The sequence below is a fragment of the Ochotona curzoniae genome, unplaced genomic scaffold (assembly GCF_017591425.1).
Source record: "Ochotona curzoniae isolate NIBS_2020 unplaced genomic scaffold, NIBS_Ocur_1.0 patch75, whole genome shotgun sequence".
NCBI classification, from domain to species: domain Eukaryota; kingdom Metazoa; phylum Chordata; class Mammalia; order Lagomorpha; family Ochotonidae; genus Ochotona; species Ochotona curzoniae.
The window spans coordinates 93,638-108,480 of NW_024467056.1; the positions used below are offsets into that span (position 1 = coordinate 93,638).

General features: G+C 46.8%; 1 protein-coding gene across 1 annotated transcript in view; it reads left to right on the forward strand.

Moving 5' to 3' along the window:
- The first annotated feature begins 6,406 nt into the window (after positions 1-6,406).
- The window catches only part of LOC121168184 (RNA polymerase-associated protein RTF1 homolog), a 49,286-nt gene continuing 40,849 nt past the window's right edge, over positions 6,407-14,843 (forward strand). The window contains exon 1 of the mRNA XM_040998064.1: positions 6,407-6,610. Within this exon, the coding sequence (XP_040853998.1) occupies positions 6,410-6,610 (201 nt within the window). The 5' untranslated portion in view covers positions 6,407-6,409. The remainder of the gene's footprint in view (positions 6,611-14,843) is intronic.

Here is a 14,843-nt window from a genome sequence, read left to right on the forward strand (position 1 = left end):
TTGTCTTATGCTGCACCCATTACAGATGGCCCATTTCCATGTTTAAAATATTGGCATCCGAAGTTAAACATCAGTTTTTTGGTGTCAGAAGGTGCCACCACGTAAAGTCCAAGGTCCCATAACCCTGACTCCATTTATACTACTTGTTTTCATCTTTCAGTTCTCACTTTAACTGGTATCATCACAGAATTACCATATTCTCCCTTGCTGCCTCCCTGTCTTTCTCAACACTCCATCTGCTTCCCCATCCCAACGATTTGACTTCATAGGTACATGACCTGCTTTTATCCTTCAGCTAATTAATTCGTTAGGCATCTGTTTTGCACTGACAATAAGGAGCTATTCTCAAAATTTTCTGAACTAAATCTAAGCATGGTCCTTTAACCCTGCTGACTCAGGCAGAGTTCCTGGACTTCCTGAAAACATTGTAAAGGACATTAATTTGTAGCAAAAAAAAAAAAAAATTAAAATGAAGACACTGAAAGAGAGGCAGGTAGGAGAGAACCAAATAAAAAGATTAATGAGAAGGACTAGTTAGTATTCAGGTTGCCTGAGATGCAGCTGCATCTGTGCTTTTCCCATAACTTAGCTATTTAGTCTTTCTTTGCTTTCTTTTTTTCCTTTTTTTTTTTTTAAGATTTATTTATTTATTGGAAAGTCAAATATAGAGAGAGGAGGAGAGACAGAGAGGAAGCTCTTCCTTCTGATGATTCACTCCCCAAATGAGCTCAACGGCCGATGCTATGCAGATCCAGAGCAAGGAGCCAGGAACTTCTTCCGGGTCTCCCATGCGGGTGCAGGGTCCCAAAGCATTAGGCCGTCCTCGACTGCTTTCCCAGGCCACAAGTAGGGAGCTGGATGGGAAGTGGAGCTGCCGGGATTAGAACCGGAGCCTATATGGGATCCTGGTGCGTTCAAGGCGAGGACTTTAGCTGCTAGGCCACACTGCCAGGCCCTCTGTCCTTTTTTTTTTTTTTAAGATGTATTTATTTTTATTGGAAAGGCGGATTTATCAATTTGAAAGAAATGAAAACTTCTGTAAAAATAAATTTTAAAAAAAAAGAAACAATTCACTACCTCTTGCTGTGGAAAGCAAATTTGAGTCTGCTGAATTATTAATAATAGCAGAAAGTTACTACAGTCAGTCAGAATGTAAAAAAAGAGTTCGCTGGGAGTGGTGACTGGCTGAGCTAGGCATGACCATGGAACTCTCTGACACTCATGGACACTGGGGCTGGGAGCAGGCCAGACTGGTCCAGGCTGTAGCAGCCACAGGCACACCAAAGAATAGGGTGTAGGGGTAGGCTGGGCCACAACATCCAGCAGCTCATGAATAGGTTGGGATAGAGGGGACAGAATATGCCTAGTAAGAGCCTAGCTAGCACCTGTGAGCACATGTGAGATCTGGGTCTGGGAGTGGGCCTGGTGGGGGAACTTGGGAAACTCCCCTGGTGGACCATAGCTCCCCCTGGTGAGCATGTGATTCAGGCCTAGGTGTTGGTCAGGCTGGGCAGGGCAGCTTCACCTGCCAGCATGTGTGTGGAATGGTTTTGGAAGAGGGCCAAAAACAGACAGGGCCAGGCCAAACTTAGCTCACTGGAATGTGTAGGAGCCAGGTTGGAGTGTGGGTCATGGCAGACTAGGCTATCACACCTACCATTTGCATGAGCCAGGGATGGGAGCTGACTGGGCAGGGGTAGGCTGCAGCACCCACCAGTGAGAGTTGGCACTCAGGGCAGGAGAGGCCAAGCCAGGCTGCAGCATCCAATGACAAACGTCAAGACAAGGGATGGGCTACGCCTAGCTGGGGCAGAGCAACCTCTTGCATGTGCCAAGATCTGTGGTTGGGAACAGGCCTGGCTGAGGAGCTAAAGGGATGCCCTGGCTGGGTTGTGGTTCCCACTGGTGAGCACAAGAGCTGGAATGGTGGCAGCAATCTGGGCTGGACATGACTGCAGTGTCCCTCAGCATGGGTATGGACTAGGCCTGAGGTGTGCCAGATTGAGTTAAATTCCAGCACCTGCTGGTGCTTGTGAGAGCCAGGGAGAGTGCAGGATGGGCTGGGCTAGGTCTTGGCACCTGCTGAACCATGCAAGAACTGGGTTTGGGCATGGACCAGGTATGGCTGGGTTGTAGTACCCAACAATAGGAACTAGATGGGGTGTGGGCCAGTTGGGCAAGACCACTGTTCCTGCCAGGACAGGAAGTGGACTAAGTCAGGCTGGGCCAAAGACTCACCGGTGTGCCAGTGGGAGGTGACCTGATAGAGGAGCTTAGGAAACTCCTCTGTCAGGATGCAGTCCCTGTAGGTGAGCACAAGAACCAAGGCAAGGAGCAGCCCAGACCAGGCCAGGTTATGGTACCTGCTGGCCAAAGGGCTGGCATATGTGTGGATCAGGTCTGGGGTGGGCCACGCTGGGCCAGTTCATAATACCTGCTGACAGATCCAAGAAACAGGACTGGGTGCAGGGCAGGCCAAGTTAGGCAGCAACATCAGCCAGTTCACGTTAGAGCTGAGACAGGGGCTTGCTGGGCTGAGCTAAGCTATAGCACTTAGCAGCATGAGGTGGAACTGGGGGCAGACTGGGCTTACCCAAGCTACAGCACCCATTGGCAGGAGACCCAGGTGGGAGGTGGTTTCCCCGTAGGGATGCTGTGTATGTGCTTTCCTGCTGGGCTACCGATCTCACTGTTGAGTGTGAGAATTGGGATTCAGGGCTGACAGGTTGGGCAGGGCTATAGCACCTGTTGGCCTACATGTGAAGTGGGTTAGGGCGAGAGCCAGCCTGGGCTAACAGACTACCATTGCTGCATGCATAGGCGGAGTAAGAGCAGGCTGGTTAGGCTTTGCCAAAGTATCAGCTGGCAAGTGAGGGAACGGCAGGGCAGGCAAATATTGTGAAAGTAGACTGCAGAACCACCGTGAGAGGCAAGATTCAGGACTGGGAGTAGGTCCAGTGATGAAAATGTCGGCACCTCTCTGACAGGTTACAACTCCCATTAGTAAACATGAGAACCAAGTCTGGGGCATACTTGGCTAAACAGCTGGTGGTACTTGCCTGTATAAGTGTGGGCTGGATGGTGGGGTTGGCTGTTATGAGCTGGACTTCAACTCCCACTGATATGTATGACAGCTCAGTGGGATGTGGGACAGACTGGACCAGTCTGCTGCACATACTGGCAAGCACATGAACCAGGGATGGGGTGTGAGTCTGGTGGGTTTTGTTGGGGGTCAATTAGACTAGGCTTTAGTTCTAGCTGGTGTATGTGAAATTTAAAAAAAAATTAATGGTTTCTTGTTACTAAATTGATTTCATGACCTGAAGATACATTTGCACTGCAGTTTGAAACACTTGTGAAAGTGGTCTGGCCCATACTCTGCCACCAAGTACATTATACATCAAGCCCAAGGACAGGGGAAATATGGCCAGGCATAACTCCTTAAATGCTCTCAAAAATGAACCACATGGGGCCCGGCAGCGTGGCCTAGTGGCTAAAGTCCTCACCTTGAATGCGCCGGGATCCCATATGGGTGCTGGTTCTAATCCCAGCAGCTCCACTTCCCATCCAGCTCCCTGCTTGTAACCTGGGAAAGCAGTTGAGGACAGCCCAAAGCCTTGGGACCCTGCACCCGTGTGGGAGACCTGGACGAAGTTCCTGGTTCCTGGCTTTGGATCAGCATAGCATTGGCCGTTGTGGCCATTTGGGGAGTGAATCATCGGATGGAAGATCTTCCTCTCTGTCTCTGTTCCTCTCTGTATATTTGACTTTGTAATAAAAATAAAATAAAAAATCTTTTAAAAAATGAGCCACATGATGATTATATGGAACAAAACATGCACAGAGACTTAGGATAAGATAAAGAGATTAAGATAATACACACAGCAGAGAGCATTAAGCAAAGGGGCCGGAGGAAGGGGACATAGCTCTAAGGAGACAGAATCGGGAGGCTACAGAAGCATATGAGTGACAGTTTGGGGAGCGTTAACAGGGAGCAAGTTTGGAGAACTGGATGGACAATGATTAATGTGAGGTGTGAAAGAGAATAGGCCAGCTTGGAGATGAGTTTGGGCACACTAACCTGAGAGCATGGTAGGGCACAGGGGAGGGAAGAAGTGCTAGATCTGCTGACATACCTGGAGACCAGGTGATAGCTGGTTGGTTAGATAGTCCTGGGGTTCGTATCAGGCCCTGGTCTTTCTAATGGCAATAATTCATCCGCTCAATATACGTCTGACTGCCAGGCAAGATGTGGAAACAGGAGTCTGCAGGGTGACAAGAGAAAACAGTTTTACCTCGTTTGCCGCTGCTGTAATAGACTATTAGAAGCAGAGTAGTCACAAGACAAGTTTATGTATTTGACTCATTGCTCTGGAGATTGAGCAGCTCCTGAGCATATAGGATGCAGGAGATAAGTGCTGGCTTTACCTGCTATGCCACAGTGCTCCTTGCCCCATATGCGTTTTAGAGGGGACATTCAAACTGCAGCAATGGAAAAATGAAATTCAAAGGACAGCCTGAGAAAACTGGGACAGCTTGAGAAAGAGAAGCCCCAAGGGTAAGAACAAAACCTCGAGAAAGCAGCATCATAAGCCAAGAGGAACATGAAAAAGGAGTTGGTGTATAACAGGTTAGGACCCCACTCGGGATGCCCACATCCCATACTGGAATGCCTGGGACTGAGCCTTGCTTCAACGTTTGAGCAGCTTCCTGTTATATACCCTGGAAGGCAGAGGATCATGGTTTAAGTACTTGGATTCTTGCCACCATGAGGGAAACTTGGATGGAATTCCTGGCTTCAACCTGGCTCAGCCCAGGCCTGGCTATTGTGGGCACTGAGGGAATAAATCAGCTGATAAAAAATTTCTCTGTGCCCAGAGTAGTGGCCTAGTGGCTAAAGTCCTCGCCTTTAAAGCACCTGGATCCCATATGGGTGCCAGTTCTAATCCCGGCAGCTCCACTTCCCATCCAGCTCCCTGCTTGTGGCCTGGGAAAGCAGTAGAGAATTGTCCAAAGCCTTGTGACCCTGAGCCCGCATAGGAGACCTGAAAGAAGTTCCTCTATCCTGGCTTTGGATCGGCACAGCACCAGCCGTTGCGCTCACTTGGGGAATAAATCATCGGATGGAAGATCTTCCTCTCTGTCTCTCCTCCTCTCTGTATATCTGACTTTGTAATAAAATAAATAAATCTTTAAAAAAAAATTAAAAAAAAATCAAACCTTCAAATATGGTTTCTACTCAATTGTCTTCTCACCAATATAAGGCAGAAAATCTTCAAGTCACATTATCCTCAATCAGAATAAAGAGTTCTGACATCACTCTCAATATACTATTTTTTATGCCCTCTACCCTGTATTTCATAGGCCACAAGGAAATCACTTCTGGAATGAACTTTACCAGATGACCTCAAACTCAGCAAGGATCAAACTGGACTGTTTCCTTCAACCACCAGTCGTTCAAACCTTCTTCTTTGTGTGTGTCTATGTGTTACTGCTTTCCAGTCTGATGAATGGCTCTAAGTGAGGAGCTGAATATGATCCATGTCTGGGGCCTCTCCTTCCTAACTCCTCCCCCAACTAACATCGGAAAACTGCAGGATTTGCCTCCTGAATAATCCATATCCCACCTGCTTCTCCCCATCCCCATTCCTTCTTCCCTGGCTCTGCACACCATAATCTACAGCTAGGAAAACATCAACAGCCCAACTATCCCCCCCACCCACGGTCTCCCTCCCTCTGTTAGTCATGGTGTAGCAAGAGTTAACGGCGTAAACTTCCGCCCTTTCGTTCTTCAGCTTAAAGTATTTTAGGACTACTGTTCAAATTCTCTAATAGAGCTAACTAGGCTCTGAGGGATGTGGCTGCAGCATCTCACCCAGGTCTTCTCCCTCTGATCCCTACACCCTCCGCTCCAGCTATAATGAACTGTCTGTTCCATGAACCAACTTTGTTATTGTTGGGGCCTTTGTCCACGCTGCTGTCTGCTTGCTACAATCTTACTCTATTCGTCTGCTAAGCAACTCAGGCGCATTTTCCGCAGATGTCATTTCCACAACTCAGGTTGGCGGCTGGGCGGCAGGTGTCTTCCAGGGGGCGGCCTCGGAAGCCGCTCTACACACTTCATCATTCTGACAGTCGAAACGTTGGAGACGCAAGAGCCTCTTCGGAGCGAACTCGAGTCTTTTAGACTCCAGTCTAGAACAGCGAAGCAGTCTACCTAGCTCGGGTGGCACAAGCAACGCTGCCCTCCCCGCGCCAGCAAGCCACTGCTGTCCTCCACCCGGAACTCCGCCAGGCGCGTGGCCCCGCCTCCCACGTTGCGTCGGGGGTGCGACGGGGCGGGGCGAAAGGCTCTGGCGAACGGCGTGCGCCGGGCGGGGGGCGGAGCCAGGGGCGGAGCGGAGCGCGCATGCGCGGTCGCCTTTGTGTGGGTCGAGCGGCGGCGGCGGCGGCAGCGGCAGTGGCGGTCCCACTGGCAGGCGGGCAAGAGGGGAGTCCGGGCGGCGTCCGGCGTGGGAGCCGGGGGACCACCATGGTAAAGAAGCGGAAAGGCCGCGTCGTGATCGACTCAGACACAGAGGATAGCGGCAGTGACGAGAACCTGGATCAGGTAGGGGCAGGCCGCGAAGGCGCGGGCCGGCAGAGCCGGAGGGATGAGTCCGGGCCACGGGATCCGGGACCCGGCCGGGCCCGGAGCCTGCTGGCCCGAGCGCCCGGTGTGCCCGGTTTCCTGAGTGCCGTGCAGCCCCGTTCCCGTCATCCCCGCAGCGTCCGAGGCCCTCGGAGTCCGGCCCAGGCCTGGAGACCGAGCCCCGAGGACTTGGCGCCTAGGGCGGGGAGGCGGGGCAGGGACGGAGCTGAAGGGCCTCCGGCTCGTGGAGATCCCAAAGGGGGTCTCAGGGGTCGGAGAGTACCAAAAAGAGGCTTCGATCTGCTGGCCGCACCGGAACGACGAGCTGTCGGCCAGGTGCTCGCGACCCTGGAGTAGGAAGTATCTCCCGCCAACCCTGGAGGCTAAAAGGTTTAGGAGGAGGTACGCGGGTGAGCATGGGAGGATGCTGGAAGAGGGCAGGCTCGGAAATGTGAAATTTTTCAGACAAATAGTGTGGGTAAAGAGGAGAGACACTCGTGAATATTCCGAGGAGCTTATGCCATGCCTGGCAAGGAAGACAGTGTGGGGCGCGGAGTCCTTTCGACGTCTTAGGGTCGTTTGTGGTTGTGATGCGTTCCGGCTGGGATGTCACACACTTGCAAAGGAGGAAAGAGGGCAGATAGAGAAGGCGTGGAGGGGGACTGTGGCCGGGGACTCTGGGCATTTTTCATGTAGCACTCCAGGATTCCTTCTCACTGGAAAACTGCAGAGAAAAAGCACTGAAAGTAACTTTTGGCGTCACTGTCATGGAGTAGCCTGAACTGATGAACTTTAAAAAGTCCCGTAGGAAGTGGTTCTTTAGAACAGTGCTTTGGGGACACCAAGGTGCAGGGATAGTTTATACCATGTTTAATGAATAAACGGTAGAAAGAAGGAATATGTCACAAATAGCAGCTTTATAAGTTGAGTAGAGAGAGTATTGAAATCAGAATCGGAAAATTTGAGCTGCAGACCAATTTCAGGCCAATTTCTAGTTTGGTGTCTTCAGTCTTTGCTCAAGACAGAGCAGTAGGCATTGTGTATCTAAATAGTTACTCCAAGATCAAATGTGCATGAGAATTAAGGTTCAGGCAAGTCTTTGCAAACCAGAAAGTTTTTGTGTAAGTAGCTTCTTGGCTGATGTTAGGCCAAAGATCTAGGGAAAGTATTAGGGCTGAAGGAGAAATATTTTTAAGAAGGAAGATTGGGAGAGGTGTTGAAGAAAAGAGGTATGTTTGAACATAGTAGTAGGTGCATTTTTTTAAAGGTTTATTTTGTATTTATTTGAAAGACAAAGGTGAGGAAGTAACAGGGCTCCTGGAAGGCTATCTGAGGAATAGAAGCCCCATTTGAGAAGTAGGAATTAGGGGTAGGTTGAAAGTATTCTTGTTAAACCACTCCTGATAGTTACAAACACCAAAATATATTCTTTTTTTAAAAAAAGATTTATTTTTATTATTTCTTTATTGGAAAGGTGGATATACAGAGAGGAAGAGAGACAGAGAGGAAGATCTTCCGTCCCATGATTCACTCCCCAAGTGAGCGCAACGGCCGATACTATGACGATCTGAAGCCAGGAGCCTCTTCCGGGTCTCCCACGCGGGTGCAGGGTCCCAAAGCTTTGGGCCGTCCTCGACTGCTTTCCCGGGCCACAGGCAGGGAGTTGGATGGGAAGCGGGACTGCCGGGATAGAACCGGCGCCCATATGGGATCCTGGGCGTGCAAGGCGAGGACCTTAACCACTTGCGCCACCGCGCCGGGCCCCAAAATATATTCTTGTCTGTAGAAGTTTGGTAGTTTTAGACTTGCAAGTTCAAAGGATTAGGCTCTTTGTTTGTTTGTTTACTATTTTCTGTTATACAACTATAGTTTTGGATAATAACTTCAGTTACCACTTCTATAAATGCTAAGATGAACTAGAGACCTCAGTTAAGTGTTTTAAAGTGGTAGAATTGGGATTTGAACCTAAATCTGCATAGGTAGACAATCTGTACTCTTTCTGTTATACCAACTTAATCTATTAAGTCTGACTTTTTCTTATTGCAAAATGAGGATGTTTTATAGCCATTTTCTTTATGACTAGAATTCAAGCTTATGAAGTACACTGAGTGGTTTAGAGGAAATTGTTTCACCATTTAAGAAGATTTGGGGGACTTCCTTGGTAAAGCACTCTTAAGACATCTGATTTGAAGATGCATGAACTCAGCCACAAGTCATTCCTTATTTCGTGGCTTTCCATAGAATTCTGAGAGTGCAATGAGCTTAGTGCTTCCTGTTGTGGAGGCTTTTTACCAGATCCACAAAAAGCTTTCCCAGAGTGGATCTAGAGGGAATTTCAGCTTTAAGTTTAGTTCTGCATTTAAAGTGAAATTAGCTATGATGCTTCTAAGTAACACCTCATACAGTTTAATGACAGTTCCAACTTTTTTCTCTCCAACTGCTCCCTGACATTCTTGTCACTCTTTCGCTGTGCATACAGCAGTGCTCCCCATTGTTCGGGTGTTTGACTCTCGGAAGTCCAAGGAAAGGTCTCTGCCCTCTGGGTGTTCTCCCCAGAGGTCCTCAGCACAGATCGCCATCCAGAACTCAGCTCAGGCGTCCTCCTTGCCCTGCTCCATTTAGAATCACTGAGGGTCTCACCTTGAACTTGCTGACCAGAGAATGGTCCTGTGGAAAGAACAGACTGAAAATCTTGAGTCTGTAGTGTGGGAGTGAAGCACAATTTGTTTTGTTTTGAAGACTTATTTATTTATTTAAAAATTAGTATTAGAGAGTGGGAGAGAGAAGAGCATTCTTCTCTCCTCTGGTTCATGGCTGGAGTGGCTGCAGTTGCCAGAGTTGGGCAGGTGAGAAACCAGGAGCCTGTGGGGGCTCTGGTCTCCTTTGTGGGTACAGGGGCCCAAGTGCTTGGGCCATCTGCTGTTGCTTTTTCCAGGCACATTAGCAGGGAGCTGGATCAGAAGTAAAGCAGCGGGATTTGAACTGGCTTGTATCTAGGAGGCCAGTGTCAAAAGTGGTGGCTTTAATTGCTGTACCACAGCGCTGGTGGAGCACAGTTGATAAGGAAACTCTTTGTCCCTGCATTTTCCAGATGAAAATCTAAGCGGTTAAGTCAAAAATACTGTAAGTAACTCCAAGTTAAACCTTATTGAAGGTAAGCAAGGCCAAGGCTAGGCCAGGCCAAAGCCAGAAAGAAGCCTGGAGCTTTTTTTCTGTATGTCACGTGGGTGCAGGGGTCCAAGCACTTTAGACCATTCCTCACTGCTCTCCCAGGCCATTAGCAGGGAGCTGGATCAGAGGTGGAGCAACTGACTCATGTGGGATGCTGGCATTGCTGGCTGTGGCCTTACCCCTTTTTACCCCAGATCATTGAACTTTTGAGACTAGTTTTTCCTGGTGATGTTGGGTATGAAAAAGCTGTCTGGGTTGCATATTTAAAATGTAGTTTGGTGGCCCATATGGACACAATTCTAATCCCTGTCAGCCCTGCTTCCCACCCAGCGCCCTGCTTGTGGTCTGGGAAAGCAATTGAAGATGGCCCAAAGCCTTGACCACGCACCCGTGTGGGAGAACCGGAGGAGGCTCCATGCTTCTGGCTTTGGATCAGCTCAGCTTTGGCCTTTGCCATCACTTGGGGAGTGAGTCATCGGATGGAAGATCTTCCTTTCTGTCTCTCCTCCTCTCTGTATATCTGACTTTGCAATAATAATAAATACATCTTAAAAAAAAAAAAAAAAGAAAGTAAAGAAGATGTAGGTTGGGGATGTAAGGGATGCTACTGTTCCCATCCCAAAGTGACTGAATCAGCCACCCAAATGAAAGAGACCTGTCCTTGCATTTGTAACAGTTATAACCCAAGTAATTATGATTTATGTTAATGATTGAGACTGCTGTGTGTATGTGCATGTTTACAGTAAGACACAGTGAGTGGCAGGGGAGAGAAGTACCTTCATGGCTCTGCAAATGAAAGGCATGTATATAACCAAGGAACTTGACTGATGTATGGAAGGTGGCAGAGCTGCTGGTTCTTCTGCATTTCTGAAGCTATTTGAGTTCTGCAGTATTTCTTATTGGGCTACACATTTTTTTTTCCTTCTTGGGAAGAGGTGTGCAGTACTTAGAATTGTTTAAAATTTGTTTTAACTTCCGTGGGTTTTTAAAACTGAGACCTTACTTTGAGAATCTAAAGTATTTTCTTTTCGCATGTGACCTAATAGTGATCCTCTTACATTGCACACATCTTTTCTTCCGTATTTTTAAATGGCAGGAAATTTGTTCTGGCGCTTATTAAGGGGGGAAAAAAAAGTAACAGAATTTGAGGCATGCCTCTGGGCTTTTTGCCTCTTTATTTATTTCCGTGAAGGGAATATGTCACTTTTTATGGAATATTTATTCTGTAGATACTATAAAATGAAAAACATCTGAGAAGATAGATTTCTCTGTATAGATCTGTTCATTTCAATATTTATAAAAATGTAACTCTGCCTTTCTTAAGAAAAAAAACTATGTACACATTAAGATACTTTAGTTTCCATTTTTATTTAAAATGGTGTTTATGCTATTATGGCCTGTTTTTTTTCTGCTCATCCAAGTTGAAGTAGCAGTAATTAAATTTAGCTTTACAAGAATAGGCCTCCTAAGTATTTTTCATGAGCTATTTCTAGATATTATTTATAAAATATATAATTGTTATAAGGTATATTCCTATAAACCTTTCCCCAAAGTGACAAGTTTGGAAGTTGCACATCTCATTAGTATAGTCTTTCCCATATTGGTCAAAGGCAGATTTGGAAGTCTGCTAAATTTTTGAGAAATGTTACTGTTAACTTGTGAAATTTTTAATTGTTATAATGTTGCAGCTACTTGATGTGCTTTACTTGCTTATTTCTCTCAGCTTTTCTTTACAAATAGTCCTGGGGAAGAGAGAATCCCTTAGGAGCTTTGGCAGCAAAGCTTTTAGGAAAAATATAAAGCCCATCTCCTACATAGTTCTTTTAGCATATTTATCATTCCCTTAACAGTAGAGATTGTCCGTTCATCTTTCAGCAAATGTGTGAGACCGTGCCAGGCATAGTGCTATTGGGTGAACAAAATGGAATCAATGCCTATGTTGAAGGAGCTTGAAGTCGGGAGGGAGAGATGGAAAAAGATTAGCAGTCTGAAGAACAGAGAAGGGTGTGGAGGGCTCATGCTTGAGGGACCTAGTGCTATCATGAAACCAAAAATACAGAACGACTAAAGGTAACTTGTTGGATTGAGAGGACTGAAAATGAAACCAAAGAGATAAATTGTTTTGATTGTTTGGGGATAGAGAAGTCAGTTTAGTAGATTGCAGCTAGCAAAATGGAAACCTTATCAGATGAAAACATCAAGTATCATACATAGTAAAGATGAATACTATTTTACAAAACTATATTTATGTATAAACTTGTGTGTATCTTCTGACTTCTGAAAAGCTGAGGCTAAAAGATTTTAAAGTCGTTGACAGGGCTACCTGTTAGGATGCTGGCATCCCAGGCTGGTGCTCCTGATCTAGCTTCCTGCTAATGCACACCCTGAGAGGCAGGGGTGGTGCTCAGCTCCCTGATACCCATATGGGAGACCTGGGTTGAGTTCCTGGCTCCTGGTCAGCCTAGTCCTGGCCATCATAGGCATTTAGAGGGTAAACCAGCAGTTGGAGATCTCTCTGTATATCTACATTTCTGTCTGTGTATTCCAAATAAATTTACTAAATAAAACAGTAAATTATTGAGACCTCATTTCAAAATAAAACAGTAAAAGCTTACCCAGCTATAACATGAGGAGTAACTTGGATAAAGCATTAGAGAGATGGTGGGAGATCCAGGGTGTCCAGGACTAGTGTGGACTGCCATAACAGTTGTACAGTGTATGTAGTTGAGTGGACTGGATGTCATGTCCAGGATGGAGAGCTGAGAGGACTTGATGGCCGATTGGATGTGGGGATGAGAAGAGGAGGCATATGGGATGGTGCTAGACTCTCTGGCATGGGGGAACCCTGGAGGAAGATTGTCTTTGGAGGTAGAAATAATGATGCCAGCCCAGGGTATGTAAAGTTTATGGAATGTCTGAGATTTCTGTGCAGAGACATCAAATAGGTAGAGTAGCAGGAAGTAATATCTCTGTGACCCAGCTGAACCACCATGCTGGCCCCTGTGCTGCGAATTTGGAATTACTACTTCAGAAATGTTTGCATCTTTTCATTCTTTTATTATAAAAATTTATGCTTTTTTCAAAAGGTTGATTTGAAGAGATGGAAGAGATATCTTCCATTTGCTGGTTCACCCCCTAAATAGTTTGCAATAGCCCAGAATGGGCCAGGTTGAAGTCACCATCCCAGAATTTTTTTTTTAAGATTTATTATTATTATTAAAAGAAAAGAAAAAAAGAGGCAAAAAAAAGGAAGAAAAAAAAAGAAAAAAAAGAAAAAAAAAAGATTTATTATTATTACAATGTCAGATATACAGAGGGGAGGAGAGACAGAGAGGAAGATCTTCCATCTGATGATTCACTCCCCAAATGGCCACAATGGCCAATGCTATGCCGATCCAAAGCCAGGAACCAGGAACTTCTCCAGGTCTCCCATGCGGGTGCAGGGTCCTAAGGCTTTGGGCCATCCTTGACTGCTTTCCCAGGCCACAAGCAGGGAGCTGGATGGGAAGTGGAGCTGCCGGGATTAGAACCAGCACCCATATGGGATCCTGGTGCGTTCAAGGCGAGGACTTTAGCCGCTAGGCCACGCTGCCGGGCCCCACCATCCCAGAATTTCTACCTGAATCTCCCACATTGGTGTCAGGAACCCAAGTATTTGGCCCTTTGTCTGCTGCCTTCCCAAGCCCATTAACAGGAAATTGGATCAGAATGAGAGTAGCCAGGACTCCAACCGATACTGTGAGATGGGATGGCACTGTATAGTACAGCTCTGGAAAAGCTCCAGCAATCAGAAAAGCCTCCCTGACCTACAAACATACATGCACAGGATACCCACCCCTCAGAAAGTAACTGTGTCCATTGTTTAAAGCGCATTCTTTTATTATTATTATTATTATTTTATTTTATTAAAGATTTATTTTTATTATTTTCTCATTGGAAAGGCGGATATACAGAGAGGAGAGACAGAGAGGAAGATCTTCCGTCCCATGATTCACTCCCCAAGTGAGCGCAACGGCCGATGCTATGCTGATTCGAAGCCAGGAGCCTCTTCCAGGTCTCCCATGCGGGTGCAGGGTCCCAAAGCTTTGGGCCGTCCTCAACTGCTGCTTTCCCGGGCCACAGGCAGAGAGCTGGAAGGGAAGCAGGGCTGCCGGGATAGAACCGGCGCCCATATGGGATCCGGGTGCGTTTAAGGTGAGGGACTTAACCACTGCGCCACCGCGCCGGGCCCAAGAGAGAGATCTTTCATCTACTGCTTTATTTCCCAGACCTCCTGTGTGAGTGCAGGGATCCAAGAACCTGAGCCATCCTCCACTGCTGGGATGCTGACAGAGGATTAGTTTGTTATACCATTGTGCTGACCCCTTGGTTTGATTTTTTTGAAAGACTATTATTATGGGCATGATGCAGTAGCCTAGTGGCTAAATCCTTGCCTTGAATGCACTAGGATCCCACATGGGTGTGGATTCTTGTTCCAGTTATTCCACTTCCTATCCAGCTTCGTGCCTGTAGCCTGTGAAAGCAGTAGAAAATGATCCAAAGCGTTGGGATCTGGCATCCGTGTGGGAGGCCCAAAAGAAGCTCCTGGCTCTTGGCTTTGGATCGCCTGAGCTCCAACCGTTGTGGTCATTTGGGGAGTGAACCAGTGGACAGAAGATCTTTCTGCCTGTATCTTCTTCTCTCCATTTGTATCTGGGTTTCAAATAAAAATAAGTCTTTTTTAAAAAAGACTATCATTATAGAAATATTGCTAACATTTGCATCTGGTCTGTCTATGAGGCTTAATGTTTTGGTGTGAAAGACTAGGTTCTTGGTGTGAATCTTAGGTTTTCAGGCTTTTTAGGAAGTTGATATCTAAGTGTCTAATGAAATGGGAAGAGGAACATTTCATCACTGCTTACGAAGGAGAGGGAGTGTCAGCTGGTTAATCTGAGAAGGTTGTTTTCTCATTCTGGCCAAGGAAGGAGGGTACCCCTAAAATAGAAAGCGAGTGGAAGAAGAAATCAGATACTTAGCAGCAGTCTGTTGTTTGAAAATCTGC